General features: G+C 65.7%; 2 protein-coding genes across 13 annotated transcripts in view; one reads left to right on the top strand and one right to left on the bottom strand.

Annotated features, from left to right (window-relative positions):
- PLEKHG5 (pleckstrin homology and RhoGEF domain containing G5) overlaps positions 1-22108 on the top strand; it is a 45151-nt gene that overhangs the window by 15553 nt on the left and 7490 nt on the right. For 3 of the 12 annotated variants that reach the window (XM_036461120.2, XM_045570561.1, XM_036461109.2), the window contains exons 2-8: positions 6204-6280; positions 18451-18580; positions 19837-19939; positions 20328-20388; positions 20698-20789; positions 21139-21275; positions 21522-21667. In XM_036461120.2, the coding sequence (XP_036317013.1) occupies positions 6257-6280; positions 18451-18580; positions 19837-19939; positions 20328-20388; positions 20698-20789; positions 21139-21275; positions 21522-21667 (693 nt within the window). In that variant the 5' untranslated portion in view covers positions 6204-6256. Of the gene's footprint in view, positions 1-5389; positions 5429-5532; positions 5780-6203; positions 6281-11393; positions 11417-14938; positions 15099-18450; positions 18581-19836; positions 19940-20327; positions 20389-20697; positions 20790-21138; positions 21276-21521; positions 21668-22108 lie in introns of those variants that run through there. The other 9 variants (XM_045570556.1, XM_045570558.1, XM_045570560.1 and 6 more) reach the window with 8 other exon arrangements.
- Positions 21690-22108, bottom strand: part of ESPN (espin) — a 42627-nt gene continuing 42208 nt past the window's right edge. Inside the window, exon 17 of the mRNA XM_045570563.1 lies at positions 21690-22074. The gene's annotated coding sequence lies outside the window, so the exon portion shown is untranslated. The remainder of the gene's footprint in view (positions 22075-22108) is intronic.

The following is a 22108-nucleotide window of genomic DNA, read 5'->3' as shown; positions in this document are numbered from 1 at the left end:
CTGGGCCCATCGAGGGTGGGCGGTGAGCCCAGTGCCAGCTCGTCCCGTGATGGGGGTGGGGCTCATGCCCAGGGAGGGACTGCCCTGACTCGGAATCTCATCCCCGGGCTCGGCAGCCCTGCTCCTGTTCCCCTCGGCCGCTCCCGGCTCCTGGGGGGCCTGGGGAGGGAGCCCGTGGTGGATGGAGGGCAGGCGCCCATGCAGCCTCAGCCCGGGACGTGGCCGCCGGCTCCAGGCCTGGCGGCAGGAGCGGCGAACAGTATCTCTGGCCCCAGGAAGGAATTCTGGACGTGTCCGCCCACCTCTCCTCACTGAGCCCAGGGCTGTGGGCGGCAGGGCAATGGCTGGAGTCTCCAGGCCTCAGGGGGACGATGCCAGCGACGGCAAGTGTCAGAGGCCATGGTCCGTGCCCCCGTCCGCCCACCTGATGGTCCTGCCCTGGGGCTTGGGGAGGGACCACATTTCTTCCCAGGCCTCCCAGGTCGCTCGGCCAGTGTCAGAGGGTGGGCGGACGGTTCCGGGGGCCAGTGACAGTTGTCCAGAGCAGGCCCTCTGGCTGTTGGCCCAATGTGGCCAAATCTTGCCCCGGTGAGGGGTCCTGTCCTGGCACAGCCTGCAGCAGCTGCGCAGTGGGCACAGGCTCCCGGAGGGCTGGGCTGGCGTGGGAGGGGGCACATAAGGCCACAGCTGCTTCCTGGGAGCAGCAGTCTCTGCGTGGCCCGGCCTGGGGCTGGGAGGTGGGCGGGGAGCTTCTGCTTTCTTCCATGTGTTGTTCCACTTATTTATGCATTCATCAGCTGATTCTTTTTATTTTTAACTAGAGGCCCGGTGCATGAAAATTCATGCACTGGAGGGGGGGTGTCCCTCAGCCCAGCCTGGGAGGCTGGGGGATGAAGGGACTGGGGGACTCCAGAGGGAGGTGCATGGAGTGGCAGGACCCACCTGGGGGCAGGCCCAGCCTTGCTGCATGCCTGCCACTCTGGCGGGGCCGAGGGGACTGGGCACTGCCATCTTGTAGCTGTGGGTGCCACCATCTTTGAGGGCATGGCAGTCAATTAGCATATTCCCTCCTTATTGGCTGTGGGTGCCACCATTTTTAGAGGGTGTGATGGTCAATTAGCATATTCCCTCTTTATTAGATAGGATTTGTAAAAACTGATTTGAGAGAGAGGAAGGGAGAGAGAGAGTGGACAGAGAGAAACACTGATTTGTTGTTCCATCTATTTTATTAATTCACTGGGTGATTCTTTAAAAAAAATATTTTTTTTCTGGGAGGGTAGGGAGATCTGGGAGAGATAAGAGATCAACCGAAGGACTTGTATACATGCATATAAGTACAACCAATGGACACAAAACTCTGGGGAGGAAGAGTATGTATGGGAGGGGGGGCAATGTTAAAATATGTACACAGATAATAATTTAATTAAAAAATATATATTTTATTGATTTTAGAGAGGAAGAGGCAGAAAGAGCTAGAGAATCAATATGAGAGCGAACCATTGAGAGAGAACCAATGATGAGAGAGAACCTCTTGCATGGCCCGCAATGGGGATCGAATCTACAACCCGGCTATGCCCTGACCAGGAATCAAACCGTGACCTCCTGGTTCATAGGTCGATACTCAACCCCTGAGCCACGCCGGCCGGGCTGATCCTTCATTTTTAAATCAATTTTATGGAGAGAGAAACATGCTTCGGTTGCCTCCCCTCCTTGCCCTAGATGGGGATCAAACCCACAACCTAGGTGTGTGCGCTGACCGGGAATGGAGCGGCAGCATTTCGATGTGTGAGACGATGTGCCAATCAGCCGAGCCTACCAGCCAGGGCTACTTTCTTTCCTTTCCTTTTTTTCCTTTTTGCACTCGGTCTTGAAAACCCAGTGTGAATGCAGCGCCCAGTGTGAAGCCGCCTCCCTGCCCATGCTCAGCAGCTACAGAGCCAGCGGCTGCGATGGGGGGTTAGACCTGCAGCGGAAGGTCAGGCGGTGAGCTGAGACTCAGTGTATGGGAGCCAGAGGGCCCTGCAGGAGTGAGTAACGGCGGAGCTATGGCAGTGGCAGTGTTCCTGGAGCAACCTGGTGGGGGAGATAGGTCAAAAGTTGTTGGTGTCCTCGTTAGGGCATCATAATGCTGGGGTTCTTTTCCCAGCCTTACAAAGGGTTCATCCTTCTGGAGAAAGGAGCTGTGCGTCCAAAGACGAAAGGCCGGGGGTGTGGAGGATGCGGCAGGGGGCAGGGGACAGAACCAGGAAGGGCCGGGCCACGGTCAGAGCCCAGTTCCTTCCGGGGAGAGGCCGTGAGGAGCCTGCTGAGGGGCTCCGGGAGGCGGCGGGAGTGGTGGGGCCGCAGAGGGGGCGGGGTGTGGGTCAGCGGCAGGCAGCTGAGGCAGACACGGCTCAGAACCCGGAGCCATCACAAACACGGCCCCGGGCTGCCAGGCACCTTTGGTTTGTCCAGAGAAGCCAGAAATCTGGATTTTTATGTGAAATCTGACTTTTCAGAGTTGGCAACCCATTCAAATTCTTCTGAAGCGCCGTGCTCAGCCAAACCAAACATGTCTGCAGGCGGCATCTGCCCAGGCGCCCGCTCGCCAGTGGTGGGGGAGATCATGGTGCGGGCAGGCATCCTGTGACCAACATGGGGGCAGGGGGAGGGGGGGGCAGAGCTGGCCGGGGGCTTGTCTGCCCGGCTGGGGGCCTGGCTTTCCCGGGGACCATGGGGGCTGGAGGAGCAGGAGGGCAGCTGGGCTGTCTCAGACCCAGACCCAGGGAGGCAGCCTCTGGCGCCCTGCGGCTGGGGCAGGTTCAGTGCTGCAGGTCTGCCTGGGGCTTGGAGAAGGACAGGTGGCCAGACACCTGCTCAGGTTGACTCAAGGCAAAGTGGGGCTCAGTGGTTGAGCGTTGATCTATGAACCAGGAGGTCAGGGTTCGATTCCTGGTCAGGGCACAGGCCTGGATCGTGGGCTCTATCTCCAGTGTGGGGTGTGCAGGAGGCAGCCAATCCATGATTTTCTCTCATCATGGATATTTTTTTTTAAATATATTTTATTGATTTTGTACAGAGAGGAAGGGAGAGAGATAGAGAGTTAGAAACATCGATGAGAGAGAGTCATCGATCAGCTGCCTCTTGCACACCCCCCACTGGGGATATGCCCGCAACCAATGTACATGCCCTTGACCAGAATCGAACCCGGGACCCTTCAGTCCCCAAGCCAACGCTCTATCCATTGAGCCAAACCAGTCTCGGCTCATCATGGATATTTCTCTCTCTCTCTTCCTCTCCCTTCCTCTCTGAAATCAGTAAAAAAATAAATAAAAATAAAAACCAGAAGGACGGAGCTGGGGGGAAGCAAGGGCAGGCACAGAGCTGCCTTCTCCGCCCCCCTCTTTGCTCTAGGGCCCTCTCCATTGGCCAGCTGCTTCTGTGGGTCCCCTCATTTTTGCTCCCCAACAATTGCAGGGTTCTGTGTCCACTCAGACGGACTTCCCACGATTCCCTGGTTCCAGGGCCCAGAAGTCCTCTGTCTCCATTCAGGTTCCCAAGGCCGTGAACCTCATTGGCCAGGCGGCTACCTTGGGCCCAGGCGACTCTGTCTGAGTCATGCCATCCCCTGGGACAGCAGGGCCCCCTCACCAGGCCCGCCGGCTCTGCGGGGCTGGAGGTGAGCACTCGCCAGAGGGCGGCTCCCGGCAGGCCGTGATGGGGAAGACCAGTTCCCCTGCCTGAGCCTCCCCAGGCCCCAAAGGCCCTTCCCTGCCCCGGGGGCCGCAGGGTCCTCACGGTGTTCCGGTTTGGGGTCTCTGGGAAGCTCAGCTCCAGGCCCCAGGAGGCAGATGGAAGGCTGGGTCTCAGGGGAGCTGGGAGCTGGGAACTGGGACCAGCGCCTGCAGAGGACCAGGCTGTGCACCTTGGAGGGGCTGAACCCAAGTCAGAGGTCAGAGGTCAGCTGGGTAGAGCCCCAGGGCCTGGAAGAACGCCCGAACCCCACACGTCAAGCACCCGGGGTGACTGTGGGGTGGCCGTGGTGCCCAGCCCTGCAGTGGCTGTCATTGTGGGACCGAGAGAGCGGGGAAGGCAGTTCCAGACCCCGTGGGGGAGGAAGTAGCCTGGAGCCCACAGAATTCAGAGTCAGAACCCCAAACTCTTGGGGGCATGGGGCATATGACCTTGACTTCATCCCCAGCGTTTCCAGAACCCAGGGATCTGGAGTCGAAAGATCCAGATCTTGTCTGGTGGAGTCTGATAGGCCCCAAGCAGGGTGCGTGGGGAAACCCCCCCAAAGCTGACCAAGGAGCCCAGTTCTCCATAGAAACCCAGATGGTAGAAGGGCCGCTGGAGTTGTGGTAGAGAATGCTGCAAAAACAAAACAAAACAAAACAAAAAACAAAAACAAACCAACAAAAAAGGACCCTCCCTCTCCCTTAACCAGTCTTAACCAGCTCCCTCCTGCAGGCGGTCTGGGTGGGGCCGGCAGGACCATGGACCCAGGGACCCTTCAGGGCCCGCCCCGGCTTGGCACATGTGTGTTTGCTGAGTGGATCCAGAACCCACAAGCTGTGGGGCCCACACAGTTCCAGGCGGGCAGGCCTGGGTGTGGGCCACCGGGGTGTGGGCCACCGGGGGGTCCCCAGGGCTGACCCTGTGCGGCAGGCACCGCTCTGGCTGAGAGGTCCGCGGCGAAGGGAGCCTTGGGGAGAGGGACCCCAGTGCCACTGGCCACCGGACCTCCATGCCTGGGTCTCTGGCGACAACCCGGGGTGCGGAGGGGGTCTGGGGATGCCCAGCCTCCTGACCGGCCGCTGGCTGTTGTGAGCACGTGTGTGCGCTTCTGTACATGTTTGTACTTCCATGAGGCTTTCAGTGCCAGCCAGCGAGAGATGGCAGCACACGGGCACCAGCCACCGAGCCCACTCCGGTCCGTGGGCCTGACCACCCCTGACCCATTTCTAAGCGGGAGGGGGTGGGCGCGGGGCGCGGGGCGCTGTCCTGGCCGCACGTCCACGCGGAGGCCCCTCTGGAGCCGGAGACTCAGCAGGAGAAAGCCTCACCCCTCCCTCCCTGGAGCCGGAAACGTCTCCCACCATCGAAACGGGGGGCGGGGGGCTGTGGGGGGGCTGGGCTCCTGGTGGGGGGCCGGGCCGAGGGGGCGGAGGGGCCGCCTTCGGGGTCACACCGCCCATTCCCACGGGGGTCCGGTGGGGAGCGCGGCGCTGGCCGGGGACGCCCCGCGGGGGAGGCGCGGGCCGGGGCGCCGGGGGCGGGGCCGCCGGGAGGGGCGGGGCCAGCGCTCCCGGGCCCCGCCCCCGAAGGCGGAGCCGCGCGCGCCGCCCCTCCCGCCGCCCACCTGCCCCGCCTCCCGCCGCCGAGGGTCCCGCCGCGGCTCCGGCCTCTCCCCGCGCCGCCGCCGGTCCCGCGCCCGCGCCGCCCATGGGTGAGTGGGGCCGCCTGCAGGCCGCGCCCCCGCGCCGGCTCCGGGGGGCGGGGGCGCCGCGATGGGGGCGGGGAGCGGGGCCCGGCCGTCCCCTCCGCTCCCGGCGGGCTCGGCGGCCCCGTCCGCCGGGGAGGCCTGCGGAGCGGGAGGTGGACGCCGGCCTCGGGATCGGGCGGCGGGTCCAAGCCCTGCCCCCTGTTGGGGTTCGCGTCGGCAGCACCTCCCCCCCAGCCCTGCCCGCCGCCCGGGGTTCTGGGGGGGCGGCCCCTGCCCCCGCCGTTCCTGCACCCCAGCTCCCTTAGGAGAGGCGGCCGGGGGGGGGCCCGGGTCTGGGTCACAGATGGACGGTGGGTGAGGGGACCCTCTGGGCCTCGGAGGGGCGTCCCCGCACAGTGACGTGGAGGCAGGGGTGGGAATGGCTGTGGGACCCCTGGGCCCCCCAGCAGTCCTGCAGGACCCCCAGGAAGCCAGGGGCCCCCAGGTCTGGGAGCAGCGCCCCCGCCCCCCAGACCTGCGGGCCGGAGGGCGGCGCGGGCAGCGCTCCCGGTGGAATCTGGACAGCTTCCCCGGGGAGCGAGCAGAAAGGCTGCAGATTCCCCGGCAGATAAGCTGGCAACAGCGAAAGAAGAGGGACTGACCTCCTCCCAGGGAGGCGGGAGGCGCAGCCCCACCCAGCTTCCCCCGGGAGGTGCTGGGCCCTGGGGAGCCCGGGTGCCCGGCCTGGGTGCCCCCTTCCCTGGCCCCACCCCGCTGATCACCTCCGCTCTCCCTGCAGATGCCGGGAGCCTGGCCGAGGAGCAGGGCCTGCGCTGTCAGAACCCCGACTGCATGGACAAGGGGCGCGCGGCCAAGGTAGGGGGCTGCGGAGGGGCGGGGGGCTGCGGAGGGATCGGGGGCTGCAGAGGGATCGGGGGCTGCAGAGGGATGGGGGGCTGCAGAGGGATGGGGGGGGCTGCAGAGGAGCAGGGGACCTGGAGGCCGGGGGACTGCAGGGGGGCTGCAGAGGGGCGGGGGCCTGCGGAGGGGCGGGGGGTGCAGAGGGGCAGGGCACTCGCCGGCCTCTCTGTCCAGGCCCCAGCAAGGGCGCAGCTGGGTCGCCACGGGCTCAGGAGTGGGTAGGGAGCAGGGGGCTGGTTTCGGAGGCCGAGGGCTGCCCCAAAGCCCTTTCCTGGGCCGCAGTTGGTGCAGCAGCCGTGGGGTGACAGGGCCGTGACCCCATGTCACAGATGAGGAAGCTGAGACTCTGGGGGGAGGCCCCCCAGGTTCTGTTCCAGGGCCAGCTGGCACCCTCCCTGCAATCGCAGGCCAGTCCTGGGCCGGGGCCCGGGTCAGGGACGCTGTGGGACGGTGGCTGTGGCGCTGGGACTGACCGAGGGGAGGGCAGGCTGGTCCCGGAGGGCGGGCCAGGCCTCGGAGCTGGGACTGAGGCGGAACCGGGGGTCACGGCCAACAGGACGCCGCGCTTCTGCCCCTGACGTGCCAGGCGCCGTGCCACGCGCGCTCTGCGCCTCATGTGCCGCTGGGGAGCCCTGCTGGGGAGACATCACGGCCCTGTTCCCCGATGAAGACCCCGAGGCTCAGAGAGGCAGGCCCAGAGACCGAGCCAGGGTCTGAGCCCACTTCGGGAAGGATCTGAGCGACAGGTAGTGGCTGCCGCTGCCTCCTGCGTGGGGCTTCCTTCCGGCCGAGACCTGCCCTGTCGTTACTCCCGTTTGCACAAGGGGAAACTGAGGCTCGGGGAGGTAGTGGCTCCCCCAGGGACGTGCTGCTGGGATGTGGTGGAGCTGGGATTTGAACCCAGAGCCCAGACCTGTGTCATGCCAGAGCCCGGGGTAGCTCGGCTCTGCCAGCTGCAGGAAATTAAAAACGCCACTCCCCCAGGTCCCCCCCAGACACACAGCACAGACGCTGCACAGGGGACCAGCCAGCAGGAGCAGGCAGGAGGAACGCGGGGGACTGTTCCCAGTGGGAGCGGAGGGGGAGCCGCCAGTTGCCGTAGTCACCAGGCAAGGGGGTGTCTGTGATTCAGACGATCTGCTGGCACGGATGGCGCCTGGCATTGGTGCTTTGGTTTTGGCAGGCTGCCTCGCTCCCAGACAGGGGCTCCTGGCAACAAATTGGCCTCATTGCCCCCCTGCCCAACCTGCCAGGGGCCTGCACGGCCTTGGGGCTTCTGCCTGACCCCGAGGCACCCAGTCCTGGCCCCTCCGGTGGGCAGCTGCCCCGGGGGCAGATCCTGGAGCAGGGGCAGGGGTGGGAGGGCCTGGACTGTGCAGAGGTGAGGCCTGCGGGTGAGGGCTGGTTTCAGAGTAAGTGGGAGGTCCTAGCTGCAGCCCAGCCCGGGCCTGCCTGGAATGGGCAGTGCTGACCGTGGCATCCGCAGCCAGAGGGCTGCCCCGCCTGCAGCGGGAAGAACTGAGGCACCGTCCCTGGTGGGACCCACTCTGGGACAAACGGCACCTGAGCGATCAGAGGGAGGAGGGCTAGTCAGGGAGGACTTCCTGGAGGAGGCGGCCCCTGGTGAAAGTAAAAACATCCCTAGGCGAGCAGGAAGGGAAACTGCCACAGGCAGGAGTACAGAGGCAGTTGTTGCCGAGCCGAAGGGATGAGGTGGCTGGAGGAGAGGCTGAGAGGAGGAGCCAAGACGATCCTGTTGTTGATGATAAGAATAACCACCGCTGACTGGTGGGTGTCAGGCCCTCACTGAACCCGTGTGAGAGCTTCAGGAGGGAAGCATTATGGCACGCCAGGAAACGGAGGCTCCGAGAGGCGGAAGGACTTGCCCACAGCACACAGCGTGGCTGGCACAGCTTGGCGGGAGTGGCAGCCAGAGCCTGCTCCCGGCCTAGCTGTGTTAGGAACCGCCGGCAGGGGAGATGAGCGCTCTGAAGGAGGTGACATCACTCATTCACTCACCAAATCAGCTTTGAGCGTCAGCCGGTCCGGGGCCCTGGAGGTGTCCCGGAAACCGAGGTCCTGGCCTCTGGAGCTGACATCCTGTGGCCCTGGAGGAGGACGGAAGTGAGGACTCCGCTTGGCCAGCTGGCCCCCGGGCTGCCCTGGGGCAGGGCCGTCTTCCCGCAGGGCCGGCCGTTTCCTCCGGGCCCACCCTGGAGGCTGGGTTGGAGTCTCTCCTGGGTGCTGAGGCTTCTGACATGAACCAGCTGCCCCACCTCTACCTCCTTCCTCTGGAGTTCACGGAGGGCTGGCACCCTGAGGGACGCGGACTGGGAGGTGGAGGAGGCGGGCTGAGCGGGCGGTGTGTGTGCGTTGTGGGCAGGGACGGGGGACGGGGAGAGGGAGGCAGAGCCGGGTGGGAGCACCGTGTGGACCGTCTGCTTGGGGCCTCGGGAGGTGTGCAGCCTGGCCGGAGAGGCTCCGTTGGCTGAACATCATCCTGGGTGTGACACTCAGAACCGGCCATACGCCCAGCTTACGGTCTGACCCCGGTCAGCACGCCCTCGGGTGAGTGTGTCTTTAAAGACGTGCAGAGTGGCCCACACCTGTGACCTCCGAGTCCCAGCCGCCCCTTCCCAGCGGCGTGACCCCGCGCAGTCCCTCCCTCGCTCTCCGCCCGGGTGTCCAGAGGGGTTGTGCTGAGGACGAAAAGAGCTCGAACGTGTGATGCCTGGCACAGACTGGCGCCTGTCGGTGGTCAAGAGCATGCCAGCAGTGACCACACGCTCACCCCCCAGGCCTCAGGCGCACTTCCTTCTCCCCCCCAGACCCTGGCCGGCCCCGCCCGTGGACACAGGTTTGGGGTCCGTCTGTCCTGTTCCCAGGGCGAGTGGAGCTCAGGGTCTGGGGAGCTGGGGAGTGGTCTCTTCCTCCCTCCCTCACGGAGGGCCAGTGTGGAGGTGATGGGGGTCCCCATTCTCCGCGAGAGCCCTGCTGGCCAGTGTCTGGCCCCCCGGAGCTGGGCTGTTTGGTCAGGGTCCAGTCTGTTGAAGGAGACGGGAAGAGGGCTGACGCTGGCGCCGGAGACACTGGGCTCAGGCGTCGGAGGGGGCGGAATGCTGGGCAGTGCCTGGCGTGGCCCCCGTGTCACCCTCAGACAAAGATGTTGGCTCCTCGGCCACCGTTTACTCAGCTGGGGGCCTGTGTCCGGCTTCCCCGGGGGACCCCAGCTGGCCCCCGCACCCCTGCTTTGCAGTAGGCCCCACCCCACCTCCTTCAGACAGGACGGGGACGCAGAGGGTGACGTGAGTAACCAGGGCAGGTCCAGCGAGTCTGTCCTCCGCCTCCCGTTCCTGAGGCGCCGTTGGGAGGAGAGGGGGTGTTTGTTTTCCGTGTGGTTCCCCAGGGCCCTGGCAGGGAGGTGAGCTTGGGTTCAGAGAGGCCAGAGTTTGCAGCAACAGAAGCTGTTCCCCGACAGGTGGGTACTGAGCACCCCCTGCCTGGAAGGATTAAGCAGGGAGAGTGGGAGCTGGATCTGCTAACAATGGGCAGGGCGGAGGCAGGTATGGGGGGGGGGGTGCGCGCCGAGGGGAGGGGCGGCCAGATGAAGAGCCACGGACACAGGCAGAGGAAGGGGTGGGTCTGAGGTCCCCGTGGAGGAAGAGGGAGCAGGATGCAGTGAATAATGGCAGAGCTGGCCACGCACTCCTGGGGATAAGGGGTGGAGTGTGGGGTGCCCTTGACAGTGGCCAGACCCCGGGGTGCCCTGGGGGTCACTGGTCTGTTTAGATGCTGGTCCGCTGTGGAAGGCGGAGTCCGGTCTGTGCCCAGACAGAGGGGTAGGACCAGAGAAGCAACGCCAGTGGAACTCCTAGGCGTTGGCTAAGTCCGCGGTCGGCAAACTGCGGCTCGCGAGCCACATGCGGCTCTTTGGGCCCCTGGTGTGTGGCTCTTCCACAAAATACCGCGGCCTGGGCGAGTCTGTGTTGAAGAAGTGGCGTTAGAAGAAGTTTAAGTGTAAAAAATGTGGCTCTCCGAAGAAATGTCGATCGTTGTGCTGTTGATGTTTGGCCCTGTGGACTGATGAGTTTGCCGACCATTGGGCTAAATAATTGGGAGGGGGAGGAGGAGAGACACAGGTGGAGGTCTGGGGTACTTGGCCCAAGGGAGAGACAGAGGGCCCAATCCCTGTGATGGGCCAAGAGCAGCGGCCCTGGTGTGGACCCCGCCCCCAGGAACGCAGCCCCTGCCGGCAGGGGGCTCCAGGCGGGCTGGGTGAGGGCTGAGGGGTGCGGTCTGCGGTTGGGAAAATGCAGGAGGGCCAGGGTCTGCCCTGGGGGCCACTGCACCCACCTCAGGGGAAGGAGGAGGGCGAGCGTGGGGCCAGGCTGCTGCCTCCCCATGGGTGCCCCTTCACCCCACGCACCGCCTTCACCCCAAGTTCCAGGCAGAGAGGGAGCCACCACGGGGCGGATGCCCCCCTCTGCAGCCCCCTCCGCAGCCCCGTGTGGGCCAGGGGAGAAGAGGGGGACAGAGACGGCCAGACGGGTTTTGCAGGCGCCACGGAGGCGCAGCTCCGAATCCAGCCGTTTACCATGGGAGGCGGTGAGCCGGGCTTGGGGCGAGTCCCAGGGCGGCTCTGCCTGGACCCCGGGGCCCTCTCGCCGGCCAGGACAGCGTCCTGCCGCAGGGCCTCCCAGGAGGGGCCGCTCCTGTCTCCCAGCCCAGGTTCAGGACTCGGGACTTAGAACTTTCCGGAGATCTGTGAAGGGCCAGCCCCCTGGGGACAGTGACAACCCCCCTCCCCCCCTTCCGCCCCCTGCAGCCCGGGCCCTAGATGACTCCCTCAGCGCCAGCGGGGCTTCCTGCCACCCCCTGGGCCGGCCGGGCCTGCCACCTGGGCCTGGCACTCCCCGTCCCCACCCGCGGGTGCATGATGGTACGTCCCGCCCCGCCCAGGTGGTAGCGCCCGGCCGTCTACCGTAATTCCCTTACGTGCGGCGCCCACGCCGGCGCAGGTCCTGTGAGCCCGAGGGGACTGGCCAGTCTTGGCCTGGGTTCCAGCCACAGGGAGGAGACCCAGGTCCCTCGGTGAGTCTCCCAGGGAAGCTGGGGTCCGGACGGGGTAAGTTCGGGGGCCAAGTCTCGCCCTAAATCAATGGACAGACCGGAGTGGCAAGTCCCCTGCAGTCCCAGGCTGGCAGGTGGGTGTCCGTGGGCGCTTCACCTCAGGGTGGAATGAATGGCCCCAGGGCCTGCCCCGCCCCAGTGGCTCTGGGGGTGATCTGCTCTGAGATACGCCCCAAGGTCCGGCCTTGGGGAGCCTGTGGGGTCCCAGCCCACAGGAGAAGTTGCTGGGGGGGCCTCATGGGGTGGCTGGAAGGCTCTGTGGGATCAGCCCCACCTGGGGGTCAGCGTGGCCCCAGGCAGGAAGTCAGCTGGCGGCCAGCAGGGGGCGAGAGAGGCACCTCAGTCAGGGGGGTGGCTTCCGGGAGAGGAGCAGGGAATCCTGCTGGGAAATGGCAGCCAGGGGTCCCTGGGCCCTCAGATTCCCCAGCCACTTCCCCAGGTTTGGCAGCTCTCGGCAGATTTTACAATTCCTCTGCCCTCAGCCAGGGCCCAGCCCCACACGAGGGCCCAGCAGCCATCCTAGGCCGAAAATTCCCAAGAACTGACCGCGCCTGCTTGGCCCAGCTGGGCAAGGGCTCAGGCACCTCTGAGCAGGGACAGGGCAGGCGGCGCTCAGGACCACAGCCTCTGCCTCTCTCCGGCGCCGGACCCCGGCCAGATGGCTCTCTGGGGAGGAAGGCCCGGCCTGTGGACGGGTTCTCTGCCCCCTGCCCTCTGCCCAGCACCCAGCGCTCAGGGCCCAGAGGACAGGGGTGAGGTGCAGGCCCCGGGGGGGAGGGAGGAGCTGGCGAGGCTGCGAGGAGGGAGGAGAGCAGCTGGCAGAACAGGCCCAGCCCTGGCTGACCTGCCCACGCATGCAGCCTCTGCCCCTGGTCTCCGAGGTGCCAGATGGGGCCTCGGGGCTGGAGGTTCCCAGGGGAGCGGGGCCCCCGGGGGAAGCCGTGGGCAGGGGTGTCCCTCCAGGCAGGGAGCCCCAACTCCGGGTCCCAGGCTGCTTTCTGGGGGCAGAGCACAGGCCTGGCCCGGACCTCTCCCTCTCCCACTGCGGACGGGAGGGCCCCGTCGTCGTGGGGGTGGGGATCCCACAGGCTTCTCTTTTTCGGGGGCTGGGGAGGTGGTGGTGGCGGCGGGGGGAGTGGGAAGGGGCTCCTGCCTCGGAGACTCCATTATTCATCAGCCCCAGCATCTGGTTTCTGGGTATCAGTTTCAACAAGCCGGTCCTGACTCATGAGCCTGGAGCCGGGGCTGGGCGGGCGGGCCCTTCCCCAGTCACTCAGGGGCTGGGACCTCTCAGGCCTGCGCTGGGCTGGACTAGCTCAGCTCCATCTTGCAGAGCGAGGTGGGGACCCCCCTCTCCGGGTGCGGGCCGCCTCTGCAGGCTCCTTCCCTGGCTGGAGTGTGACCCCGGATGGCCGGGGCCTGGCCGCTCGGAGGACTTCCGGTGGCCTGCCCTGGCGGTCTCCATTTGATCCGACCTGGGTACCCCAGGCCAGGGGGTTCCCCTAAGCTGGCTTTGGAATCTGCCCTTTCCCCAAGGGGGTGGGCCTCAAGGCACTGCTGCCCCAACCCCCCACTTAGCCAGTCTGGCAGCCCCTCACGGCGCACGGCGCCTGAGACCGACAGCGGTCCACGCACAGGCACCCGTTCTCCCGTTTACTGGCTGGTGGCTTTAGGGACAGTTACTTCCCTTCCCCAAGCCTCAGTGTCTCCGTCTGTTAAATGGGGACAGTCACAGCATCTCCTCCTGAGGGCGGTGGAGAAGCGTGCACAGGGCTTGCTGCCCCAGACTCCTGGCACTGGCCTTGCAGGGGGAGGGCTCCGCGCCAGCCTGCGGGATGGCAGCAGGGGCAGCGGGCCTGGCAGCACCACCGAGGTGCGAGGTGGAGACTGGCCCAGGTCACGGGCGCCAGGTGGAAGGAGAGCCGCTGTGGTCGGGCAGCAGGGAGGGCATGGACCCAGCTGTGTCTCCAGCCATCAGCCATCCAGCCACCCGGTCTGCGCTGAGCACCTGCTGAGGGCCAGGACGGGGGAGCTGAGGAGGCAGGGACCTGAGCCTCTGGCCTCTGAGCCGGGCACGCCGGCAGGAAGCGGGGCCGGAGAAGAAGGAACACTGCAGGGGGCAGCTGTGCTGGGGGCTCGGGAACGGCGTGAGGGGCTTTCCTTCGAGAGGAGGCGGAGGCCTGTCGGTGGGGGGGCCTGTCGGTGGGGGCGCGGTGCCAGCCGTGGCAAAGTCAGGGGCACACGCTGTTCCAGACAACGCAGATGGCACTGAGCTGAGCTGGGTTGGGGGAGGGAGAAGGCCGCAGGGCGGACCACTGTGCCAGACCCCCCCGGAGGCAAGGCGGGAGTCAGGCCACGTGGGGGTCTGTCCTAAGCCACTGGAGAATTTCTTAAAATATTTTTTATTGATTTTTTACAGAGAGGAAGGGAGAGAGACAGAGAGTTAGAAACATCGATCAGCTGCCTCCTGCACACCCCCTACTGGGGATGTGCCCGCAACCAAGGTACATGCCTCTGACCGGAATCGAACCTATTGTAGAACCTTTCAGTCTGCAGGCTGACGCTCTATCCACTGAGCTACACCGATTTTGGCGCCACTGGAGAATTTTAAGGGGGTGCATGGTCAGGCTTCAGTGCTCAGGTCTGCCTGTGTGGGCAGCGTGACGGAGGCTCCAGGCGGGAGGCAGCCCCTGGGGCCTCCCAGCCCCTAAGACACCGCTGCCTCTCAGGGCCACGCACAGAGGCCGTCCGGGTGGAGCAGGTCCGGAGGAGCTGTCTGAGGGGTGGGGGGCTGGTGATGGCAGGCTCCCCTCGCCCCACGGGCACTGGGGTGCCATTCCTGGCCTGGATCCTGGCCCTGCCTTGGACTCAGCCACTGTGAGCCCACACTCTAGATGGAGGCCACAGGTCCGCCCCCTCCGCCTGGGGAGGAGGGTAACCCCCTTTGACCCCCTGTCTGGGACCCCCGCCTGTCCTGGTGGCGCTTCTCTGGCTCCACGTGCGCCCCCTGGCGGCGGGGCACGAGGGTGCACCCCGCTGGAGCCGCAGGGACCTGGGGAAAGTCGTGCTGGGCTTGGGGTTTTCCTGACCCGTCTCCCTCCCGGCCCCCCCACCTGCCTCCCTCCCGCCGGGCACCTGCGGTCCGGCCGGCTGCTGGCCCGGGCGCAGGGAGGGCCCGCCGGCTCCGGGTGAGACGAAGCTGGAGGTCAGCGCAGAGCGGGGTGTCTGGGGGCTGAGCCCCGGAGGGGAATGTGCCCCCCCCCCCCCCCCCCCCCCCTTCTGCCACCAGCATTCGGGGAGCTCCACCAGGAGACGCGGGTCCCAGGGGGACCTGAGCCGAGGGCCTGGCTTGGGGTGCAGGCCGGGGGGGGGCACGGGGGGAGGCGGGACACGGCAGGCGGGCAGCTCCCCCGCCCGGCCCCCCGCTGTCCCCCGGGTCCCAGCGCCCGGCCCGGCGGCCGCACAATGGCAGGAAGCGGGCCCCGCGCTTTGTCCGGCCGCACAGCCGCTCCCTCCGGCCGCCATGGGCACCGGGCCCGGCGTCTCCGGGCGCCGCGCGGCCTCCAGGCCCGGCCCCGGGGTGCCCTCCCCGGACTCGGCGCCCTGCTGGGCCGGGGGACTCGTCCGCGGCCGGGACGGCCAGGTAGGGGCGCAGGGGGGCGGGGGCGGGGGGCCCAGAAGGTCTCCAGGGCAGAGGGTGCCCACAGCCGCCCAGCCCCGTCCAGGCACCCACCGGGGAAGTGGGGCGCTCACCAGGGGAAGGGGGGGCTCACCGGGGGAAGAGGGGGGCTCACCGGGGGGGGGGGGGCTCACCGGGGGGGGGGGCTCACCGGGGGAAGGGGCGCTCACCGGGGGAGGGGGGGCTCACCGGGGGAGGGGGGCTCACCGGGGGGAGGGGGGCTCACCGGGGAAGGGGGGGCTCACCGGGGGATGGGGGGGCTCACCGGGGGAGGGGGGGGCTCACCGGGGGAGGGGGGGGCTCACCGGGGGGAGGGGGGCCTCATCGGGGGGAGGGGGGCCTCACCGGGGAAGGGGGGGCTCACCGGGGGAGGGGGGCTCACCGGGGGGAGGGGGGGGCTCACCGGGGGGAGGGGGAGCTCACCGGGGGAAGGGGGGGCTCACGGGGGGAGGAGGCTGGGCCCAGAGACGTGTGCCCCCTCCCGCCATCGCAGGGCTGGAGGCAGAGGGGGGCTGCCCAGTCTGGCCTTTGTGTCTGGGCGGCCTCCGGGCACCCCACGGGGCCCAGGCCCTGCCCCTCGCACCCCCTCCTGCCTCTGCCGGGCCCTGCCACACCCCTTACTCCTGCCGCCGCCCTCGGCGAGGAGGAGGGCACTTCCGGAGCCCCCTCCCCAGGGAGAGGCCTTGACCTGCTTCCCCAAGGCCCCTCCCCGCTGCTGGTGAAGTTCTGGTCCGTCTGCGGGCAGTGGCCTCGGGGCTCTCCCTTCCGGGCTGAGTCCTGGGAACTTTGGGCCCTGCTGCCCCTCGCCCGTGCCCGCAGAGGGCGGAATGGTGGGCAGAGGAAGGGGCCTGGGCACCTGGTCTGAGAGCAGGGGAAGGGGCTGCCCCATGCTCTGGGGAGACCCTGTGGTTTGGTGATTCGGGGAGGGGGAGCAGGCCTGGCACCAGCAAATGAAGCTGTCGGAAATCGCCAGAGGCCCGGACAGGTCAGAGGGGCCCTGTGCCCGGCTGGACTCGGGCGAGAGGACTGCCAGCTGCTGGCGGTGGGCCCCGGGGAGAAGGGCTCAAGCAGGGCCGCTGGGTTATCTGGGGCAAAGAGACCCTCTGTTAGCGCGCCCACGGCCCCGAGGTGGCGGGCGGCCCCGAGGTGCGGCCCCGAGGTGGCGGGCGGGCCCTAAGGTGGGCAGGCGGACCCCGAGGTGGGCAGGCGGGCCCCGAGGTGGGCAGGCAGACCCCGAGGTGGGCAGGCGGACCCCGAGGTGGCGGGCGGCCCCGAGGTGGGCGGGCAGACCCCGAGGTGGCAGGCGGCCCCGAGGTGGCGGGCGGGCCCCGAGGTGGGCGGGCGGCCCCGAGGTGGGCGGGCAGACCCCGAGGTGGCGGGCGGCCCCGAGGTGGCGGGCGGGCCCCGAGGTGGCAGGCGGATGGAGCCGAGCGCGGTGGTTCTCCCGCTTCCTTGGGGAGAAGGAGATAGACAGCTGCTGTGGTTGAAGGGAGTCCTCAGCCCAACCTCACAGCCTGAGGGGGGCGGGGGCTGAAGGCCGCCTTCGAGATCTGGGCCAGAATGGCCACAGCCGCCTGCCTGGGGCCAGAGCCCCGGGAGCCAGCGTCCTGCCAGCCATGCCTCTGTCCCGGGAGGAGTGAGGGACGCAGGAGCCAAAGCAGCGACTCCCTCTTGTCCCCGTGGCCCGGCGGACCCCGGCCAGCCTCCCGCTCCACGCTCCCTGTCAGGCACCAGGCGGCGGTGGCGATGGCGATGGCGGTGGCGATGGCGATGGCGGTGGCCATGGCGATGGCAGTGGGGGAGTGTGGTGAAAACCTGGGATCTGCAGCCTTGTGCCCTGGCCGGGGTGGCTCAGTGGTTGGAGTGTTGTCCTGTGCACCGAAAGGTTGCCCCTCGGCAATTCGCCTGGAAGACAGCGTGGTCTCAGCTCACGCACGTGCCAGGCCATTTGGGGACCTTGCTGTCCTCTGAGGGGCTCCCTGCTTGGCCCTGGCCAGTTCAGCTCAGTGGGTAGAGTGTCAGCCTTCAGACTGAAGGACGCCAGGTTCCATCCGGTCGGTCAAGGGCACGCGCCTCACTTGCAGGCTGGATCACGGCCCCGGTTGGGGCTCGGGTGAGAGGCAGTCTGTGTGTCTCACATCCGTGTTTCTCTCTGTTGTCTCTCCTGGCTCCCGTCCAGTCTCTATAAAACCAACGGAAAGTATCCTCGGGTGAGAATAACAACAAAAAAACATGTCACAAAAGACACCCCCCCAGGCAAAAAAAAAAAGTAATGGGTACTTCTTCTCTAAAAACAGTTTTTTAAAAACCCTCACCTGACGACACACTTTTTTCTTTATTTTTTTAAATTATATTTTACTGATTTTTTACAGAGAGGAAGGGAGAGGGATAGAGAGCTAGAAACATCAATGAGAGAGAAACATCGATCAGCTGCCTCCTGCACGCCCCCTACTGGGGATGTGCCCCCAACCAACTAACGTACATGCCCTTGACTGGAATGGAACCTGGGACCCTTCAGTCCGCAGACCCATGCTCTATCCACTGAGCCAAACTACCGTATTTTTTGGACCATAAGACGCACTTTTTTCCCCCCAGAAGTGGGGGGAAAAAGTCCCTGCGTCTTATGGTCCAAATATAGCCCACACATATACTTTAAAAAAAAGTTTTTTTACTTGCCCGGCTCTGTGTGGTCTCTGTGTGCTTGCCCGGCTCTAAAATGGTTCTAAATGCTGCTGTTCACTTTACAGGGTTGATTACATGTGTTTATGACTGTGATGTTGGGTTTTAATGCACATAAAATATTTTAGGACACTATTTGTTTCAGAATCTTTTTTTCTTCATTTCCCTTCTCTAAAAACTGGTGCGTCTTATGGTCCGGAGCGTCTTATGGTCCGAAAAATACGGTAGTTAGGGCTGTTGTTGTTTTTAATTATTTTTATTGATTTTAGAGAGGAAGTGAGAGGGATAGAGAGATTGAAACATCAATGATCAGCTGTCCCCTGCAGAGAGAATCATTGATCTGCTGCCTCCTGCACACCCCCTACTGGGGATCGAGCCCGCAACCCAAGCATGTGCCCTTGGCCGGAATTGAACCCGGGACCCATTAAACACGGCGCTGCCCAACCGAACGGCAGCCTGAGCTTCGCTTCTGGGGGTCCTTCCTGCCTGCGCCCCGGGAAGAGGCCCCGCTGCCCCCGCCTCCTGGGTACTCACTCCAAGTCTGCCCCTGGGCACTGCGCTGCTGGGCAGTGGCACAGGAGGCCCCCTGGGCCCGGCCGCGGTCTGGCCACAGCCCACCTCCCACCCTCGCCCGCAGGTATGCCACCACGCCGACTGCCAGCAGCTGCACCGCCGGGGGCCCCTCAACCTCTGCCAGGCCTGTGACAGCAAGTTCCACAGCGCCATGCATTATGACGGGCACGTCCGCTTCGACCTGCCCCCCCAAGGTGAGTATGGACTGGGGTGCCCAGCCTGGCCCTGCGGTGCCCAGGGTTGCCCCACATCCCCCTTCTGGGGGCACCCTGTCCTGGTACCTGGGGGAACCCTGGCAGGGCCGTCAGAAGGACGAGAGCTGACTGTAAATTATGAAACGCAAGTATGTTTCAGTCCCTTTTGTTCCGCAAGTTGTTTGTTTTTTTATTAAAGTTTGTTTTTGTTGATTTCAGAGAGAGGGAGGGAGAGAGAGAGAAACCTCAATGATGAGAGAGAATCCTTGATGGGCTGCCTCCTGCACGCCCCGCAACTCCGGCCTGTGCTCCGACCGGGAATGGAACCCTGACCTGGTTTATAGGTCAACACTCAACCCCTGAGCCACGCCGGCCTGGCCCTACAAGGTGTTTGAACAAGAGAAAGGGCTGGGGGTTGTGCCCATCTCGGGAGCAGGCCTGTCTCTGCCAGGGGCTGGGTCTGCACCTCCCCGCTGCCCTGCGCCTGGCTGGGGCCCGGGAGAAGGTCCCTCTCTTCCTGTCCTCGGGCAGGGCCTTCAGGGCAAAGCTTCCTGCGGGGGTGGGGGTGGGGGCAGGTCAGAGGAACTTGTAGCCGGAAACAAGAAACCCCTCCTGCTGAATAGGGACCTGGCCGGGCCCACAGCCAACTGGCTGTGCTGGGCACAGCCCTTTGTCTCCTCCTCAGCCGGTCAGAGGCCCAAAAAGACTCTGCCCCTGTGCCAGGCCGCCTGAGACTTCGGGTTTGGCCGCAGGGTGGGGGCGGGGAGGCCTGAGAGAAAGAGCCCTGGGCCTTGGGCCCTTCCTGCAGTAACCCCGGAGGCTGGCTTCCTCATCCTGATTTCATAGAAGGGTAAACTGAGGCAGCAGGTAGCTTTGTATTGAGAGCGGGACGTCCCCTACAGTGTCCTCTCAGGGGAATCGGGGAGACCAGGTGCTAAGCAGTGACTGAGCACCTCTCCTCACTGAACCAAGGGGCCCTAGCTAGTGGGGGGCGGGCCACAGGGCCAGTGGTGGCAGTGTTGTTTTTGTTTTGCTTTTTAAATATAATTTTTATTGATTTCAGAGAGGAAGGAAGAGGAGGAGAGAGATTGCAACATCCACGATGAGAATCACTGATAGGCTGCCTCCTGCATGCCCCCCACTGGGGACTGGGCCCCTCACCGGAATCGAACCCGGGACCCTTCAGTCCCCAGGCCTACGCTCTGTCCGCTGAGCCAAACCAGCCAGGGCACAGCCCGCTCCGTTTTACCCTAAAGGCTCTGTGCTGGCCCGGAACGTGTCCACGCGGTCATGCCCCCCACGCACCAGCCCTGCGGTGGACCTGGAGGAGGAGGAGGAGAGCTCCGTGGATGGCAAAGGGTAGGTGAGGGGAAGGGGGGCGAGAAGACGCTGCGGGGTCCCAAGGCTGGGTCTCAGATCAAAGATCCAGGGGCCAGCGGCTTCCCGCTTCCCAGGGGCTGGCCGGGGACCCCTCCCTGTCTGCGCTGCCTGATTGCTGGAGGAGGCCACCTGGCCTGGGCCAGCCTGCAGGCTTCACCTGGCGAAGTGCCCCTGGGTGTGATTCCTGTGGTGGCCGCCAGAGGGCGCACAGCCCCTCCTGGGCCCTAGCCGGCCTGAGGGCACCTGCGTTCCTCAGTCAGTGGGGGTGTTTGTGGAAGTGTGGGTAGGCAGCCAGGGCCCACTCACAACACATCCTGGTGAGGACCCACCGTGCTTCCAACCTCCGTCCCCCCTGGCTTCCCTGCAGGGACCGGAAGAGCTCAGGCCTGAAACTGTCCAAGAAGAAGGCCAGGAGGAGACACACCGATGTAAGGGGTCCCTGGCAGGAGGCCCGGCAGGCTCCGGGGCCGTCTGCTCTGAGCTCCAGGGCCGGGGGTGGGCCCAGGGGGTCCCTCCCTCACCACCTGCCCCGTGGCCCAGCGCGGCCCGCCTTAGCCAGGTGGGGGGGGGATGCTGGGGGAGCGCCTCCCTCGGTCTCGGGGACTTGGCGGCCTCCCTGGTACACAGGTGGCTGGGGTCTCCCTGCAGTCACTCCCCGGCTGGGGGTCCCCTTCTAGACCCCGGGGTGGGGAGGGCAGGAAGAGGGGCCACAGAAGCTGAGACCCACGTCCTCTCAGGACCCAAGCAAGGAGTGCTTCACCCTGAAGTTTGACCTGAACGTGGACATCGAGACGGAGATTGTGCCGGCCGTGAAGAAGAAGTCCCTGGGGTAGGGCCTGGCGGGCAGTGGGCCGGGGGCCGGGGCGGGCTCCTGCACAGATGCCTGTGTGTGTCTGTGTGGTGGGTGGTCTGTGAGCATGGCCCTCACGTGTGGGAAGGCCCGCCCCTGGGGTGTGCCAGGCCCCTGCACCTGTGTGCGCAGTCCTAGCCCGTGTGCGTGGCCCAGGCCCCGCCCTGATGCGCGGGACACACCTCTGGGGTGTGTGGGGGTGTGCACACACCTGTATGTCCGTGTGCTGTGTGAGGCTCCGCGGGTGCTCCCTTTCCCGCCGGGAAGGCGGGTGGAGCTGGGGAGGGTGGGGTGGACTGCCCCCGAACAGATGCTCCCGTCCGCGCAGGGAGGTGCTGCTGCCCATCTTTGAGAGGAAGGGCATTGCACTGGGCAAAGTGGACATCTACCTGGACCAGTCCAACACGCCCCTGTCCCTCACCTTTGAGGCCTACAGGTTCGGGGGACACTACCTGCGGGTCAAAGGTGAGCAGCTGGCGGGGTGGAGAGGGGCCGGGCCTCCTGGAGAGGAGTGCTTCCCCCAGGCTCAGGTTCCCCTTGGCAATGGCCCTGAGCAGCTCATTACCATACAGGTGTCCGGGCGGTGCAGGGCGGGGCCTCCGGGCGGGCAGCCGGCCTGGGTTTGGATCCTGGGGGGGAGAGAGGACCCGCGCCCCTCTCCCGCCAGACCTGGGCGTTGAGGACCTCTCCTTGCCCCCCATGCCGCCCCAGCCAAGCCGGGGGACGAGGGGAAGGTGGAGCAGGGCGTGAAGGACGCCAAGTCCCTGAGTCTGCCCATCCTGCGGCCAGCCGGAGCTGGGCCCCCGGGCCCGGAGCGCGCCGACCCCCTGAGCCGCCGGGAGAGCCTGGACATCCTGGTGAGGGGGGGGGAGGGCCCCGGGGGGGTCGGCCGGGCCCTCACTGCTCCTTCTTGGGGCTTTATCTCCCCTTCGGAAAACGGGGCCCTTTTTGGATCTAAGGTGGTAGTCTGTCTCTGAGAGTCTGCCTGTGCCCAGAGAGTGTATGTGTGTGTGTGTGTGTACAGTCAGGTGTTGTGTGTCACTGACTGCGCGTGTGTACATATGTGTGCATGTGGGTGTATTAGCAGACACTGTGTGCCACAGTGTGTGCATGTGTATACGTGTGTGTGCATGTGTATACGTGTGCGTGTGTGCGTGTATGTACGTGTGTGTGTGTGTGTGTGTGTGTGTGGTGGATTCTCCTAAGTGCACTGAGTGTGACTCTCCCCCCCGCCGGCTCTGCGCTGTGGCTGGGAGGCTGGGGGGTCCAGGTGCGTCCGTGTCTGGATCTTCCCGCCC

This window comes from Pipistrellus kuhlii, unplaced genomic scaffold, assembly GCF_014108245.1.
Source record: "Pipistrellus kuhlii isolate mPipKuh1 unplaced genomic scaffold, mPipKuh1.p scaffold_m20_p_34, whole genome shotgun sequence".
Classification (NCBI taxonomy): Eukaryota; Metazoa; Chordata; class Mammalia; order Chiroptera; family Vespertilionidae; genus Pipistrellus; species Pipistrellus kuhlii.
The sequence above is the reverse complement of the archived record's forward strand: the minus strand, read 5'-3'. Positions and strand labels throughout refer to the sequence as shown.